The 18298-nt window shown below is 44.1% G+C and overlaps 1 protein-coding gene across 1 annotated transcript; it reads right to left on the minus strand.

Annotated features, from left to right (window-relative positions):
* Nucleotides 1-2821: 2821 nt before the first annotated feature.
* Nucleotides 2822-17684, minus strand: dimt1l (DIM1 dimethyladenosine transferase 1-like). Its single transcript, XM_079515851.1, has 13 exons — nt 17462-17684; nt 16329-16402; nt 15736-15822; nt 15231-15292; nt 14299-14392; nt 12802-12851; nt 8723-8846; nt 6491-6583; nt 5294-5358; nt 5026-5089; nt 4328-4434; nt 3150-3237; nt 2822-2948 (listed from the first exon to the last, which is right to left on the minus strand). The coding sequence occupies exons 1-12, from the start codon at nt 17517-17519 to the stop codon at nt 3195-3197; spliced, it is 921 nt and encodes a 306-aa protein (XP_079371977.1). The 5' UTR covers nt 17520-17684; the 3' UTR covers nt 2822-2948; nt 3150-3194.
* Between the last annotated feature and the right edge of the window lie 614 nt (nt 17685-18298).

Here is an 18298-nt window from a genome sequence, read left to right on the forward strand (position 1 = left end):
CATGGCCCCTGGGTCCCCTCACCTGGCCCCTGGGTCCCCTCACCTGGCCCCTGGGTCCCCTCACATGGCCGCTGGGTCCCCTCACATGGCCGCTGGGTCCCCTCACATGGCCGCTGGGTCCCCTCACATGGCCCCTGGGTCCCCTCACATGGCCGCTGGGTCCCCTCACATGGCCGCTGGGTCCCCTCACATGGCCGCTGGGTCCCCTCACATGGCCGCTGGGTCCCCTCACATGGCCGCTGGGTCCCCTCACATGGCCGCTGGGTCCCCTCACATGGCCCCTGGGTCCCCTCACATGGCCGCTGGGTCCCCTCACATGGCCCCTGGGTCCCCTCACATGGCCGCTGGGTCCCCTCACATGGCCGCTGGGTCCCCTCACATGGCCGCTGGGTCCCCTCACATGGCCCCTGGGTCCCCTCACATGGCCGCTGGGTCCCCTCACATGGCCCCTGGGTCCCCTCACATGGCCGCTGGGTCCCCTCACATGGCCGCTGGGTCCCCTCACATGGCCGCTGGGTCCCCTCACATGGCCGCTGGGTCCCCTCACATGGCCCCTGGGTCCCCTCACATGGCCGCTGGGTCCCCTCACATGGCCGCTGGGTCCCCTCACATGGCCCCTGGGTCCCCTCACATGGCCGCTGGGTCCCCTCACATGGCCCCTGGGTCCCCTCACATGGCCGCTGGGTCCCCTCACATGGCCCCTGGGTCCCCTCACATGGCCGCTGGGTCCCCTCACATGGCCGCTGGGTCCCCTCACATGGCCGCTGGGAATAATGTTTGACATGAACGGATGAATTTTCCCCCAGATACGATATTGTCCGACCAATCGCAACACTTGTTTCATACACAGAGAATGTACAACCGATTTGTAAAGCTTCAACGTCATTTCTTTGAGCGGTATACTGCCGCCAAATTCCAGCAATGCACTCTACAGTAGCCGGTCTTTCCATTTAGTGATGGGAGATTAATCGGCAAACACATGGGTATCGGCAGATTTTAGTTGTTTTTAGATTAATCGGCATCGGTTCGATCAATCAATCAATCAGACCGATTCATTCATCGGTCCAATTAATCAGTCTGTCTTTACAGATAAACAAGCCCACAATATTAAATATAAAAAGGTATTTAAGTTAAATCTGACTTGCCTAAACCTGCAGTGCAGAATAGATACCCTGTGACATTTTTCAGAATGGACAAAATTATTATAATTTTTCAATACAGAATGAGATCATATCGACATCGGTAATCGGCCATAACAGCAATTCATTATATCGATCGGCCAAAATGTCTCATCGGCACATCCCTACTTAGAATATACTCTAAGGTCTTTCCCAGTGTGTTTGACATGACATGTACTACACTACACCGTCCGGTGTCTCCCTCCAGTGGGCAGGCGTGGGCACTGCAACTGTAGTAGAGAGATGTCCAGAGTGACATTTGTGAGAAAAAGGTGCATAAAAATAAATATCACTCAAGTTGTTTGCTCAGCACTATCGCTGCCTGAGGACAGAGGTTAAAGGGAAGCTTCGGCACTTGTTCAACCTAAATCCCAAGGTGACGAGATCTAGTGTGGCAAAAAAAAGAAAAATACCGTCTATGTATATATATGTATATCTCCATGAAAGGTTGTCGGAAAACGATGTCAAACACGTCAGCATTTCACATTGATCTCCTCACATTGGAACACTGGGATTTAGGATGGAAAATCAGCGAGGTTTCCCACCAACACTCAAATGTGTTAAGTTGTCGTCTCTGTATGTGTGTGTGTATATAGCCGGTCTCACATAGCCGACAACAAGAGCTCTGTCTGGGGAAATCAAAAGCAAACCTAATGCCCACGGCTTTGATAAACCCAATCCTGACACCGTCCCATATGAAGGGGCACACCCTAAAATAAAAGGCAGTGAAGCAGTTAGTGGTTTTACTATCGGTAGGCGGAGATCTGGTTGTCTGGCTATGCGGGACTACTGAAAGTCTAATCAAAACGCTGTAAAGGGGATGTATTTAAGCCTGTTAATAAATTAGTGTTTTTGTTTTTTTGGCATTGTACAGTGGCTTCCTTTTTTATTTTTACCCAGCTGTTTAAGCATGTATTGAGTTTGTGAAACAAAAGCAGAAGGACCCTGGGACCAGTCACCGTGGTCTCGGTTCTCATCCGAGTGGAATAGTAAGAGAGTGGCGACACGCTTTGATCTCGCCGCAAAGCGGGTGCCTTTTATAGTTCCAAACATCGGAACTATTCCATTGTTACAAATGGGAGTCAACGTTAGTGTCGTCACTCTTTTACTAGATTACTCTGGTTCTCATATCCCCGTTTTCAAGAGGACCAGACCCAGTGCTGTGGCTGGTTCTCATATCCCCGTGTTCAAGAGGACCAGACCCAGTGCTGTGGCTGGTTCTCATATCCCCGTGTTCAAGAGGACCAGACCCAGTGCTGTGGCTGGTTCTCATATCCCCGTGTTCAAGAGGACCAGACCCAGTGCTGTGGCTGGTTCTCATATCCCCGTTTTCAAGAGGACCAGACCCAGTGCTGTGGCTGGTTCTCATATCCCCGTGTTCAAGAGGACCAGACCCAGTGCTGTGGCTGGTTCTCATATCCCTGGGTTGGTTCAAGAGGACCAGACCCAGTGCTGTGGGTGAGTTATACAAGGCAGAAATGCCTGTGATAGATTTATGGAATGTCACTCCATTGACATATACATCTCTGCTGCCTCAAACAGTTGGTATTGTGACTGTCAGAAACTTGCATGAAAGAAGACATCGCACGTCGATTTATAACAACCTCAATATGAGCTGTTTATTAAATTCAGTTTTTTCCCCCCAGGCCAGCTAACCATAATGAGGATGAGCTAGAAAATCAATATACTGTATACACAATCTACAGTATTAATAACTTAACATCCTCCAGTCAGTGTCTCTGAGATGTGATCACAGCCGGGTTGAATTTAGGTTAACCCCTTTTGGTGTTAGCATTATGTTATGCTTTTAGCTATTGAAAAATAGCAGATCTACAAGCTCGTGGCGCGCTACGAGCTTGTAGGTCTGCTATTTTTGAAAAATCGAAGAACGACTGACATAGAAACATAGCTTTTTCAGAAAGCTGTCAGGATGTAGAAGACATTTTTAGAATCTGATCTCAGGTCAGAATGGGTTAAGTGGTTCCCAACAGAATGTAATGTAGTCGACCCAGCCGTCTATGTGAAGTGGATCCCCGCAGAGTTGAATGCATGGAGCAGTCTGGAGATGAAAGAAACATTGACATGAGTACAGGTCAGGACAATATAAAAAAAATATATGTTGTGATTATTGTATATGTAATGTTAGTTAAACTTCTGAATGAGAAAAAGGTTAGACCTCACAGAAAGCACCTGCAGTAATGAATACTGTAGGTTCAGTCAAATAACTCACGTAGATTTAACCAATATTTATTGTAGAATGAATATACATGATGTGCATGTAATTTATCTTGGCGTCCGGCTGTGCTACATTTTTCTCCCTGCTCGGCACAATTAAACCATTAACATCCGTAGCGCCCAGCGATTTATAGCAGTGGAGTGCATGTGTTTGGTCCGAAACACGACAACCCACCTCAAACCCTAACCATAACCGCAAGCACGGGAGCAGGCGCTAGTCCGAGGTGCGGACGCATGTCGAACCAATGCTCCGTCGGACCATAGTATGCCTCCCCATTTGGCGACGGACCGGATGCTATCCCGGATGTGGCTGAAGTAGCTAGATGTAGCCAAAACACTCTAGAGGCGATCGACAACAACGGGAGGTATGATTAATTCTAACGAGACTAGCAGTGGGCCGTCTAACACAATCTTTTTTTTAGAATTGGATTTTCCATCTCGTCGGCTAAAATGGGGAGGGGGGACATTTTCGATGACGTCCTGCCGGAAAATAACATCGAGTGTTGCGCAACAGACGCTCCCAGCCTGTGGAGCTATGCGATCGGTTTTGATATCAATAATCTCCGTCCTTTTGATCAATCTCCGTCCTCGTAGCGCGGCACTATCTGCTATTGAAAAATCGTGAAATGTGGCACAAATTAAAGCTGCTATAAGCAATGATATGTCAACATTTGAATGACTTTTTTTATTCAGACAGCCAACAATGGGTAGAACGCTCCCAAAAGAATTTGTCGCATCTAGGGGCCGCAATCTGCATTCAAAGATTTTCCTAGAAGCTTTGTCATTGGTCGATTTGCCTGTCTGCTTCCTGATTGGTTAGTCATTGCGACCAGGTTTTTTTTCCGACCAATGACAAAGCTTCTAGGAACATCTCTGAATGCAAATTGTGGCCCCTAGACGTTAATCCCACTTACACCATGAAGTCGTCGATGTCCATGGAACGAGCTCTCTTCTGGCTGAAGTCCACCTCCTGTAGAACGCTCTCGATCTTCCGAGTAATGCTGAAATCTGCTGGGATTTCCTGGTGATTATAACAAACAATTGTGGTATTTTAGAAGAAATGTTACAAATGGCCAGAATAATGAAATAAAGCAGAATTAACACTCACCCCCCCATTCACTCATGCATTGTTTAATTCACGTTTTTAATGTTTTAAGACATATACAGGGTTTCCATCGGACAGAGTGGGATAGGTGACACGTTTTGATGACGTCATCACAAAAACATCCGTCACACTGGCGTGCAAAGGGTTCTGGGAAATTGAGGCCCAATGCATTCCAATGGCGGCGGTGGCGCGCAAGCAGGCACGTTCCTCCTCCGCTCTGTTGCTGTGATCGCCACTTTGGAATATTTTCAACACTACGACGAGCGATTACAACGTTTTAAAGCGGATTTTCATGACGAGCAACGATCAAGTCGGCGCAGTGGCTCTTCAAAGGTTAATGGAAAACTAGGCAGGGAGATCTGGAACACGATTGTTTAATCACCACAGTCAAACTATTAATGTAAAGAATGGCAATAAAAAAAGAAAAAACTACACAAATAGTTGAGCGAACCGGCTAGTGAATAAATGGTGTTCTGGAGTTGATGCTAGAGAAGCTCAGGTACTTACCACGCTGTGTAATGAACAGTAGATTCTGTAGTTCTTCTCCAACAGCTGTTCGACTGCAGTCGATCTGCAAAGTCAAACACAATCCTAAAGTGGCTGCTATTTGGGATATTTAGTCGACTAAAACACTAAAACCTTCCAGGTGACTAAAATGTGACTAAAACTAATTGAAACCTGTTCAAGAGACTGACTAAAATCAACCCTGTATGTTGCTATTTGGTGGTATTTAGGGGTGTTGTGTGTGTGTGACAACTTCAGAAGAAGATCTTACTTGAAACCCGCGTTGAGCGTTTTGTTTTTTCTCACAAAGGCGATTCTCACCAAGCCGTCCCACTCCTGATGGCGGGGAAGATAAAAAAAAAAAAATGTAGTAGTAGTTTAGTAGGCTTAGGCTATGTGGATCTGGATTCACTCAGTTTAGTAGGCTTAGGCTATGTGGATCTGCATTCACTTCAGTTTAGTAGGCTTAGGCTATGTGGATCTGCATTCACTCAGTTTAGTAGGCTTAGGCTATGTGGATCTGCATTCACTCAGTTTAGTAGGCTTAGGCTATGTGGATCTGCATTCACTTCAGTTTAGTAGGCTTAGGCTATGTGGATCTGCATTCACTTCAGTTTAGTAGGCTTAGGCTATGTGGATCTGCATTCACTTGCTTCACTGACAATGCATTGGAACTCAATCTCACTTGCTTTGGCCGCAGTTTTATGTATTTATTTATTATCATTACTTTAGCTAAATAACCAGAATGCAATCCATGCTACAACAACGTGAAAGCATTTTTCCATTTTCAGAAGATGGAGTCATGCTAAATGTTTGAATTATACTTAAGTCTTCCAAAATATCTGATTTGGTGCACAGCACCACAACCACTCTCTGAAACATCTTACCTTGTAGAAAGAAAAAAGCTTATTGTAATAACTAGACCGGTGCCCGGCTGTAGAGCACAGAGTCGGAGTTGGAGATGCATGCCTCCACCCGGCTATGCAATACCCGTGTCAGAGTACCCGTTCCACCCATCTGTCTGTGTCCCTTTTATGCCCATATATGGAGATGTCTCTCATCATGTCAAGGACCCTCAAGATTATATGTAATTGACCCCATCTGAAAATATGTTGTTCCAGTGACCTCCCAGAAGCGAGTTCAAAACGTTCCTCTGAAATATATATATTCAAAGATTTGTGCCACATTCACGATTTTTCAAAAATAGCAGATCTACAAGCTCATAGTGCGGCACTCGGTGCCGCTAGCCCCTCCAATGCATGGCTTATGAAGATTACGTCCTGTGACAGCCAAATCTGTGGGATTTTTAATGTTTGTTTAGACCACGTATGACGTAAATCGTTTGCCAGACAAGTCTATGGACTTGTAGTGATTGTTTAGGGCACTAAATTATGTCATGTGGCCGATATACGTCACATGGCCAATACAAATAGTAGCTACTGTACTAAGCCAGGAAATAAAGGCTCACCTGAAAGTTGATTGGAGGAGGAGGGTTCTTGGGTTCTATTCGGACGACACTCGACTCCACTTTGGGAGGAGGACGGAAATTATTCTTCCCCACCTGAAAAGGAGAAAAAAAAAGTCAGCCATTTTTAACCCACTAAGACCTGAGGCACGGTTCTACAAATGCCAAGTTTCTAAATCAGTAGTTCTTCTCACACGTTCAAGATATTGCAAAAATGTTCAAAAATAGCAGACGTACAAGCTCGCTGCACGGCATCATCATCATAGACTCCTGGACCCCCATATATGGAGATAATAAGACTAGCCAGGTCTGACATCAGACTTGGACCCTATGTTTGGGCATGACTGACATCGGGGGCTCCATATAAGGGTATGAATGACATCACCGTGATGACACAACGAGTGACTCCTCCTAAGATTAGTCCAGTGCCATCAGCGATACTACGTCCACAGCACCAACTACCTCCAAGACATCAATGCAGACACAGCCCACGGAGCCCTATCAGAACTATTAGACATTCAACCCCAGGTGTAGCTCACCTTACAAGGGGCATCCCACTTGGACACCATCTCAGCCGGTCAGACAACCTTTGCTTATTTTATATGGTCCTTCGAGTTAGCCTGTCGGACACAAGGTCCTACTGAGACGACAAGATGCCCAAAGCTGCCAACCCAGCAGTCGGGACATCATCGTCGGTACAATACGGTGACTCGCCTGCTGAAGGAACTGCTCAAGACTCGGGCCAGACGACCTCAGCAAGTGGCATGGTGGTGGCGGACACGGACGAGAAGATGCCCAAAGACACAAAGAAAAGGAAACATCCGCAGGGTCGGTCGGACGATTCTGACCCCGCCAACGCAGCAGTTGGGGCATCATCACCGTCGGTAGAATACGGTGACTTGTCTGCTGAAGGAACACCCGCTGCTCCTCAAAGCACCGCCGCTCAAGTCTCGGGCCAGACGACCTCGACAAGTGGCATGGTGGTGGCGGACACGGACAAGAAGATGCCCAAAGCCACAAGGAAAAATAAACCCCAGGCTCGGTCGGATGATTCTGACCCTGCCAATCCAGCAGTTGGGATATCATCACCGTCTGTAGAATACGGTGACTCGCCTGCTGCTGAAGGAATACCCGCTGCTCCTCAAAAGCCCAAAGCCACAAGGAAAAAGAAACCTCAGGCTCGGTTGGATGATTCTGACCCTGCCAATCCAGCAGCCAAAGCCACAAGGAAAAAGAAACCTCGGGCTCGGTCGGATGATTCTGACCCTGCCAACCCAGCAGCCAAAGCCACAAGGAAAAGGAAACCTCGGGCTCGGTCGGATGATTCTGACCCTGCCAACCCAGCAGCCAAAGCCACAAATAAAAGGAAACCTCGGGCTCGGTCGGATGATTCTGACCCTGCCAATCCAGACGACAAGATGCCCAAAGCCACGAGGAAAAGGAAACCTCTGGGTCAGTCAGACGACTCGGACCCTGCCAACCGAGCAGCCAAAGCCACAAAGAAAAGGAAACGTCAGCCGGGTCGGTCAGACCCTGCCAACCCAGCAGTTGGGACATCATCATTGTTACAATATGGTGGCTCGTCTGCTGCTGAAGGAACACCCGCTGCTCCTCAAGACCTGGGCATGTGGACGTGTTGCGGCACGGTGGACGCTTTCCCGCTTTTAGCGACACTAACCCCGACGAGCTCAACTCTCACCGACGACAGCCGGGCCAAAGAGCTGCGGATAAAACACATCTTGCAGTGGCTGGAACAACCGCTCTCGGTCCGGCTTCCCAGACCTTTTCATGTAAAGGACCCCCCATAAGAGAAGAGTTTTACAGCTCTAGCAGTGATTCTCAATCAGTTTAACTCATCGAAGGCCAAGTACTTATTTGACTTCTTTTTCACAAAGTACCTCCAGGCCAAAGACGTTTTTAACTTCTTTTCAAAGGGGCTTAAATTGATAACATTATAATCATGACTTAAGACGAATCTTACAACTCTCGTTCTAAAAAAATAGAACAAATCAGCAGAGAGTGATCGACGTTTGCGCTACTGTATGCCGAATTGAAGTGGACTCGGCCCCAGACTTTTTTTGTTCTCCCTGGAAATAAAAACGTCTGCGTTTCCGAGGCTAGGGTTCCATTTGTACACTGAGTTTCAGACCCATAACGGCCCATTTGGTTCCTAATTATCGTTAAGCTGGGGGACCCCCTGGAACTCTCTCCAGGACCCCACTGCATTACACTGACCTTCATGAGGTGGTCGACGCGGGCCAGAAGCTGCGTGTTGATAGATAATCTACAGTAGAGCTTGTCTCCCGGCTTGGCGACCAGTCGCATGGCGAATTCCCTCTGGAACATCAGCACCGCACACCTAAAAACAATACACAGTGATTAGAACATGAGGAAGTGAATATTATGCTGTACTGCATCTCAGTGTGTCCAGAGTTAAGCCCAGACCGCACCAAAGGGTCGGACTCGGGGCAAAACGTTTTTTTAACCCATTCTGGACGGGAACCCCTTTTGTTGTTTTAAGCATTATGTTATACTTTAGCTATTGGAAATAGGGATGTCGGTAACGGTTAATTTGCCAGCCGGGTAGCCGATTAATTAACGGTTGTTGATTGATTTATTTTTTAATAGGCTACCCCAAATGTAATATGCATGTATAGGCTACATAATTAAAGTTGGTAGACGAATGGTATACATTTATTTATGTTCCTTTTTAAAAGACAAACTAAAAAGCAACATTTAACAATATAAATAAATTGTTGTAGGCTTAATCATCAATAAACAACGCATCGCATCTGCATGCATGCATCTGCGCGTCTACAGTACAGAGGTCCGCCGGTTCTAGTCCAAAACATAAATAAGTCCAGTCCAGATCTGAGCAGCCTATACCTATAAAGCCACTGGACGCATGGGCTACGCCTTTTTTTATTATTAAGGAAGATCAGCATGCATGTCACCGTGTTCTGTTTGTTGACTTTTCGCTGACGAGAAAACCCTCAAACATCGATAGCACATGGCTAACTGTGGTGTGTGGGGAGAAGGAGGAGGAGGAAGCGGCGGCGGCTGTAAACGTTCTAATAATGGATTTAATAATGCCAAGTAGGTCTCTGCATTGATACGGTCGACATGTTGTGTTCTCTGTTGTACTTCAATGGCTAGTTGGCTACAATGGTAGCTTTGCGGTAGTCAAAACTTAAGCGAGTGACAGCGAGACGAGATGTGACATTGCGGGGGCAGAAAACAGCGCCCGAGCGCTGCTGTTCATGCAGCCTGGAGTGTGACAAGCTGGCTGGCGCAAATAACAGCAATTTTAGGCATGCCGCATGTGTGCAACATGACAACTGTTTTAAAGTATTGTACAGTGACAACTACAGTCTCTGTAATGTTTATGTTGTACTATTACTAAAAACGATCTAAAATAAAAGGGATTTAAGATCAGAACACGCATTTATTATTATGCAAATTAACTGTAAAGCTGATAAGCATACTCGGATATTTCTTAACGGTCGGCTAACCGGCTAGCCGATTAACCCCCGACATCCCTAATTGGAAAATAGCAGATCTACAAGCTCATAGCGCGGTGCGCTATGAGCTTGTAGGTCTGCTATTTTTTTTTATCGTGAAAATGTGGCACAAATAAAGATTTGTGCCAATAATATATATTATTCTTTCACACCGAACATTTTTAACTCAAATATTTGCTTCTGGAGAGGTCCCTGGAACTAAATTTTTTCAGATGGGGATCGGCGGCCAATTACATATAATTCTGGGGGTCCTCGACGAGAAAAACGACTGATATAGAAACATAGGGTTATTCAGGAAAAACGTTTTAGAAGCCATTGTTTTAACCCATTTAGGCCTGACGTCGATTAAAAAAAAACGCGTTCTAAATCCTTTTCTGAAAAACCCATGTTTCTATGTCAGTGGTTCTCAAACAATTTCATGTCAATGGCCGCCGACCCCCATCTGAAAATATGTTGTTCCAGGGACCCCCCCCCCCCCCCCCCCCCCTAAGAAGCAAAGATTTGAGTTAAAAACGTTCGCTCTGAAAGAATATATATTCAAAAGATTTGCGCCACATTTCCACGAATTCATTTGCAGATCTACAAGCTCGTAGCGTGGCACTCGGTGCCGCGCTATGAGCTTGTAGATATGCTATTTTTCAATAGCTCAAGCATAACATAATGCTTAAAACGCCAAAAAGGGTTCCCGCCCCAAAATGGGTTAAATCGGCCTCAGGTCTAAATGGGTTAAGGTAAACCACGCCAATGCAACTCAAGGAGTTGCGTTGAGATGTCCTGCGAAACACAGGACATCTCAACGCGGGTGCAGTACTTAGTTTAGACAGTTTTTGGTTTAGACTAGTCATTGGTTAGACCAGTCATTAGTCCTACAACTACAACATATCTCAAAACCTCACCCTAAACCTAACCTCTCACGGGGCAGCACACCTAAACCTAACCTTAACCCATGTCTAACCAACAACTAGTCTAAACTAAGTGTGCACCCCCATTTTGTCTTTACACTAGTGGTTTTCAACAGGTGGTCAGGTCCATGCAATGAAACCAACTTGACCCGGGGCCATTACGCTCTCAGAAGATAAATTACAAGAGGTCTACACAATTACGGAATATAGAGGAATTGTTATTTTGATCGTAGCTTGCCTGTTATCTCTCCTATTGGTTACCGACATCAGCATGGAATGTTGGACGAAATCTTATCCAACAAGAACAAAATATTGAGCGACAAAAAGAAAATCAACCAGGTGCTCGATGGAGATGCAAAAAATATAATGTAAAGAAGGGCTGGTGCTTCAAGGATCAGTGGGACTGGTTAGTTAGTTAGTTAGTTAACTAACTAGTGGGACTGGAATACTAAAGAAAAGGCGATCCGAGCACTCAAAAAAGGTTACAAATAAATGTACTTTATTTAGAAAAGACTCTGAGTCCAAACATGTTGGCTTATTTTAACTTTTCTAAATAAAGTTATTTTTTAGCCACCCTCTCCTCATTTTTTTACCTTTTGAGTGCTCGGGATCGCCGCCTATTCTTTAGTTTGGGTTCTGGGAGGTTAAATGTCATCAAACGGTGGTCCGTGGCTCAAATGACCCAAAAGAAATAATGGGCCTTGATATGAAACAGTTTGAAAACCACTGCTCTACACCTAACTTTAATTCTGTCCATGTCAGTGTTAATCTGAGATCGGTACTTCATCCAATAGTCTTGTTGATTTCGTCGACTAATACTCAGACGAAGAATGTTCGTCGACTACCTTTTCTCACTGACGAAAACTATAACTAAGCCATAATGACTAAAACTAAGACTAAATATACTGTCAATATTTTCAACAAATAAAAACTAGACTAAAATGTCAGGGACTAGTGGACAAGAGATCCAGTATAAGTCATTTTACACTTGTCTACATGCTGAAAATAGCCGATCTACAAGCTCACAATGTGTCGCGCTGCGACGCGTTGTGAGCTTGTAGATCAGCTATTTTCAGCAAGTGTAAAATCAGTCATTACGACGGCATCAAGGCCCGCCGAAATACATTTTGTTCAACTAAATCAACTGTAGATTTATGGCTCGTACACACTGCCCGATATTTGCTCCGATTATGCTGTCGGGGACCATTTTTGGCGCTCGCCGACAAAACCCCCGATCTGACGCAAGATCGGGCTTTGATCGCCGAGGTTTTGCTTGCTGTGTGTGAAAGGCTCTGCTCGCCGACGCCCCCACGACCGTTTCTGAATATCTAGCAGGCTTGATATGTGGCTCTCTCGCCGACTGGACATCGTACAGTATGAACTGGGTTGCGACCGCGTCCCGAGAAGGCCATATTACAGCCAATGAGAGCACAGGACAGCTGTGCTCACTGACACCTTTATTCCTTGGGTAAATCGTACAGGTAGCTATATTAGCGCAATGATACTGTTAAGTAGTCTTAGTATAAAACCAACGCATTGCACTTGAATAATGTTGATAAAACCGCATCGGAATCAACAGTGCAGAGCAAACGTGTGTGTGTGTGTGTGTGTGTGTGTGTGTGTGTGTGTGTGTGTGTGTGTGTGTGTGTGTGTGTGTGTGTGTGTGTGTGTGTGTGTGTGTGTGTGTGTGTGTGTGTGTGTGTGTGTGTGTGTGTGTGTGTGTGTGTGTGTGTGTGTGTGTGTGTGTGTGTGTGTGTGTGTGTGTGTGTGTGTGTGTGTGTGTGTCCGCCCACAAACATCGCCCCTCAACTTCAACTCTGCGCGTCCAAAATAAACACACGCCTCTAGTCTCATTGAAAATGAATTCCGAAAGGACCTTATTATTTCTTACCGGAAAAAGGGTCTGTGTAGAAGCAGCTTGAAGACAAACGGTGATGAAATCTGCAAAAGATATGTGGGTTTTTTTTAAGATATATTAAACCCATTATACCAGTGGTCCTTGAGGGGGTTCCATGTGGTCCCCAGCTAAATGATGGAGAGTTGGTAACCAAATGGACCCTTATTAGATGTTTAACTCTTGAGAGCGTAACATTTATCTCATTTTACGCTCTCAAGAGTTACATTATTGTTGAACATCTGCATTACTTAATTTACAAAAAGTCTACACAATTAGAGAATGTTATTTTGATCGTTCACCCGTTATCTCTCCTAATGGCATACCAACATCAACAGCATGGAATTGTGGACAAGGTCTTATCCAACGATAACAAAATATTATTTAGTCTTGGGTCCGAGAGGCTAAATGTCATCAAATGGTGGTCTGTGGCTCAAAATAAATGCAGAATAGATAATGGCCCTTGATCAGTGGTGGAAAGTAACTAAGTACTGTACTTAAGTACATTTTGAGGTATTTGTACTTTACTTGAGTATTTCCAATTTCCAGTACTTCTACTCCAGTCAACATTGTTACTTTTACTCCACTACAATTATTTGAAAACTTGAGTTACTTTGGCGATTTTAATTAGAAAACATACATTAACCACTTCAACCCTATACATTTTGGCCATTTGAAAATAGACTTTGTACACATTTTGAACTTGTGAAGTGGGACATTCTGCAATATGAGTACTTTTACTTTTAGTACTTTAAGTACATTTTGATGCCGATCCTTTTGTACATTTTCAATCCCATACTTTTACTTGTAACGGAGTAGGTCTAAATTGCAGCATTGGTACTTTTACTTAAAGGACCACTTTAGTTTTTTTCAACCAAGGTTCATGTTTTAGGTTGTTATTATCATTTGCTGCTTTCTTTCGTTTTAGGGATTTTAGCTGTTTTTGACAGGGGGCGGGGGCATTCGAGCATGGGGCTAAATATGTATTTTTTTACAACATTTTATAGCGATTTCTTTTTTAATTATTTACTATAGTCCTAATAAACCCCAGGAAATTTCATCTGGCCACAAAAGATCACGGGATCTACTGAATGTGTCAAACTGACATTGAGCCTATGACACACAGTGTGGCTTCCCCCCAGTAGGCTACCTTCACATTCAGTAGATCCTGGGATTTTTTTGTGGCCAGATGTAATTTCCTGGGGTTTATTAGGACTATAGTAAATAATAAAAAAAAGAAATCGCCATAATATTTTGTAAATAAATACATATTTAGCCCCATGCTCGAATGCCCCCGCCCCCTGTCAAAAACAGCTAAAATCCCTAAAACGAAAGAAAGCAGCAAATGGAAAAAAAAACAACACTCATCTTTTACTTTCTCTAATAACATCCTAAAACATGAACCTTTGGTTGAAAAAAACTAAAGTTGTCCTTTAAGTAAAACAATTGAGTACTTTTTCCACCACTGGTTTTCAGTTCACTCGGCGACTCTACCTGGTAAGGTAAATTGGCCACGCAGATGTCAAAGAATGGCAGGTCCGTTTTCAACACGTCTCCTACCAATATCTGCAGTTTACTCTGCATGGGTCTGTTGGAGGACAAACGGTACACAATGGATTCAAGCAAAAGAACATTTCACGACTGAATTTTTTAAACAGTTTGAAAAGGACGCACGCACGCACGCACGCACGCACGCACGCACGCACGCACGCACGCACGCACGCACGCACGCACGCACGCACGCACGCACGCACGCACACGCACGCACACACACACACCTAAACAATTAACACAAATGTGTAAACATGATGTTTTAGTAGTATTGTTTGCTGCTGTCTCACAGACTAAAGTATGAAAACTCCAAGACTATTACGATTTTATGGAACGTTCTTGAGAACACAATATGTGACCAGATTTGACTGAGAGACTGCCATCGCGCAAATTACAGCTTTTCACCAGAGGATACAATATTAATTACAATACTAGAGCATGTCTGAAATAAGTGTCAGAGCTGAAATCGTCATGTAAATATGAAATAAATGCCCAAACATGTAGCTAGGTGTAATGTTAGAGACCACAGAAGTGAACCTTTCAAGCCTGTTTTCTCAACTCGCTGTTTTCTGCAAGACAATACTCTATAAGCCATATCTCCAAAACTGGTGGGTCAAACTGAACAACCAATGTGAATTTGAATCTATTAATCTATGATTCCCTGCTTTCATATGACATGAAAAAACAAAAATTCAATAAATCAAATGGCAGTCCCTCAGTCAAATTTAGTCACATATATTGTTGGTTTGACTATTACTAATGCTTAAAATAATAACAGGTGCCGGTATATGCATATACAGGTATTTATTGTAATAATAATATATCATATGACCCTGAATAATAATAACATATAAAATAAGAATGCCGGTACATACGTGCACTGTACTCTCTTCTGAAGCTCAGCCACCAGTCTGGTGTCCAACTCACAAGCCACCACCTCAATAAAAAACAAAATCAAATTAGCTCAAATAAAACATTGGACATTTGAAGACGTTATGTTTTTGATTTTAACCCACCCTCCAATTCAGGGCGGGAACCCCTTTTTGGTGTTTTAAGCATTATGTTATGCTTTAGCTATTGAAAAATAGCAGATCTACAAGCTTGTAGGTCTGCTATTTTTGAAAAAACATGAAAATGTTTATATATATTCTTTCACAGCGAACGTTTTTAACTCAAATCTTTGCTTCTGGGGGGGGGTCCCTGGAACAACATATTTTCAGATGGGCGTCGGCGGCCAAATACATAATATTATAGGGGTCCTTGACGTGAAATAGTTTGAGAACCACTGATATAGAAACATAGGTTTTTCAGAAAACTGTCAGGATTTAGAAGACATTTGTAGAATCGTCGTCAGGTCTAAATGGGTTAAGATTTTCTCACCTTCTTGACTTTCTCCAGCAGCTTAACGGTCATGTTCCCTGTACCAGGTCCAACCTCCAGGCACACGTCTGTTGGCCTGAGAGCGGCCTGCAAAACAACACCACAGATTACACTCAAATGATCCTGACTCCATGTCTGAAATGTCAGATGTCTGTTGTTGTTGTTGTTGTTGTTTCCCCCAGTTTCGGGAGGCTTAACTCTTTTTTTCCCCCAAGTCCGTATATATACAGACGTCGGCGCTAGGTGGCATCATATCCCAGGTCTGTATATATACGTACCTAAACGTATACTCCGTATACTAATGCGTTTTATCACGCAGCCACTACTCAGTGGAAGGGCCTTCTGCCCTCTGCCCTGAAAAATGTTTTTTTTTGAGTGGTGCAAACCACTCCAACAACCAGCTTTGTCTGTGTCTATGTGTCTGTGTGTACCTGTACGTGGGACCCAAAACAATGAGCATGGTCACTATGGTCACTGACATTACGTCAGACCACAGCTGATCAAGCTATATAAGACCTTGCACCACTCAGTTCACACAGGTGTGATTTCTTTATTTGTGTCTCACAAACACATCGATAATGGAAAACGCAGACCTTCTCTATGATTCCGTTGACAACCAGTGGGTTCTTGAGGATGTGCTGGCCGATGCCGGTGTTAAACCTGATCCCTGCAACACAAAACATACAAATGACTCAGACAAATGGTGCATTTACAGAGATTGTGCATTACATTCACCCATTCACACACACATTCACACACCGATGCCGGAGGAAACCATGCACCAATCTGCACATCAGGAGCAATTCAGAGTCTTGCTCAAGGACACTTCGACACCAACTCTGGGGGAGCCCGGGTTCAAACTGGGAACCTTGTGGTTGCCATCCGGTCACTCTACCCCTGAGCCGCCCACTGCAGCCCGACACCTCCTAGACAGGTGTGGAAAACGTCATAAACAACAACAAACATAGCCTATAACATTTAAGCAAAGTCTTCAACAATCCCCAACAAAACATTAACCACATACGTAAGCCCTATGCTATATACGACATGCATTGTCCCATGGGAAATAGCAGATCTGTGAGCTTGTAGATCTGCTATCTTACATTTTAGTCATTGTTATGTAAACCAGTGGTTCCCAAACTGGGGTCCTTGAGGGAGTTCCAGGGGGTCCCCAGCTAAATGATAGTTTGGAAACAAATGGACCCTTATGGGTCTGTAACTCTGAGAGTGTGGAACCAAATGGACCTGCTAGCAGGTACATTTGGTTCCATTTACAATATACATTGGGGTCCCAGAGATAGAAATGCCATTAAATGGGGGTCCGCAGCCTAAATGCATGTAAAACTGGGGGTCCTTGAAATTAAACTGGTTGAGAATCACTGCTACAGCTGTAAAACTCTTATCTTACGGGGGTCCCTGGCTGGCATGTATTTTCAAATGGGGGTCCGCGGTCAATTTGGGGGTCCTTGACATGAAAAAGTTTGGGAACCACTGATGTAAACAAACTCCTAGAAAGAGAGGGTTTGAGTTTAGCTCAGGATTTAGTGGTCATTATATCACGTTTATCAGTTGTTAGCGAGATAATGTCAGCTGATGAGTGCATAATATAGGTAATTAATTAAATTACACGATGGACCAACTTGTGTCTTAAAGAAGTCAATGTTTGTTGTAGAGCAGCCGATAGTTAGCTCAGGTTAGCATGGAGTTAGAATTGAAATAACGTTACCTTGCTTCTTCACATCCTGGTGTTGTCTACTCCTCTTCTCTGTTTTGACCTTCGGCATCTTCTACAGCCTCTATCGTCTCCGTTTAATGTTGTATAGAATTATTATAGACGGTTATTGTTACAGTTATTATTTATTTCCAGATAGCCTACAGTAAAAAAAAAAGATGCTACACGTGCAAACTCCACTCTTCTTCTTGTCGTAAACAGGATCAGTGTTGCCAGGTTGTGTGAGAGAAACAAGCAACCATAGGTCTGAAAACAAGCCCAAAAAAAGAAGCGACTTAATTGGCTATTTGAAAATAACAGATCTACAAGCTCACAACACGTCGCATCGCGACACGTTGTGAGCTTGTAGATCTGCATTTATTTATTTTTTCAAGGGGGGAAAAACATTTTTAAACATTTTAACATTACACAAATCTTGTCCCTGGCTAAAAAATATTTTCAGATGTGGGTCTGCAGACAAATACATAATTACTTTTGGGGGGTCCTTCCTTGACATGAAAATGTTTGAGAATCACAAGTTTAAACAACAATATGAAACAAGCTCAAAATAAGCGTTACAGTACACTTTAGAAACAAGACCCAAAAAACACCACACTATTAAATACAAGCTTCTAATACAAGTTTCATCCTGCAAACTTTGTATTGAGTCTGCTTTCATGTGAAATGTACCCATTCTGCAAACTGTTAATAAATACTTTCCATCAATCTTCTAAGAAACTTTACAGGAAAAACAAGCACAAAGTCGCTTATAATGTGCAGACATGGCAACAATGAACAGATGAGCTTCTACTTCTTCTATGGATTTTAAAGGCAACTCTCACTTGCGTTACT

This window comes from Electrona antarctica, assembly GCF_951216825.1.
Source record: "Electrona antarctica genome assembly, chromosome: 12".
Taxonomy (NCBI): domain Eukaryota; kingdom Metazoa; phylum Chordata; class Actinopteri; order Myctophiformes; family Myctophidae; genus Electrona; species Electrona antarctica.

Bases quoted from the DNA above. Each gene is read 5' to 3' on its own strand.
- dimt1l (XM_079515851.1), bottom strand. From the start codon at position 17,519: ATGCCGAAGGTCAAAACAGAGAAGAGGAGTAGACAACACCAGGATGTG. The intron at 4,435-5,025 runs GTAAGTACCTGA...TATAATCACCAG, and splicing joins ACTGTTCATTACACAGCGTG to GAAATCCCAGCAGATTTCAG. The intron at 3,238-4,327 runs GTAAGTGGGATT...TTTCATCTCCAG, and splicing joins GACATCGACGACTTCATGGT to ACTGCTCCATGCATTCAACT.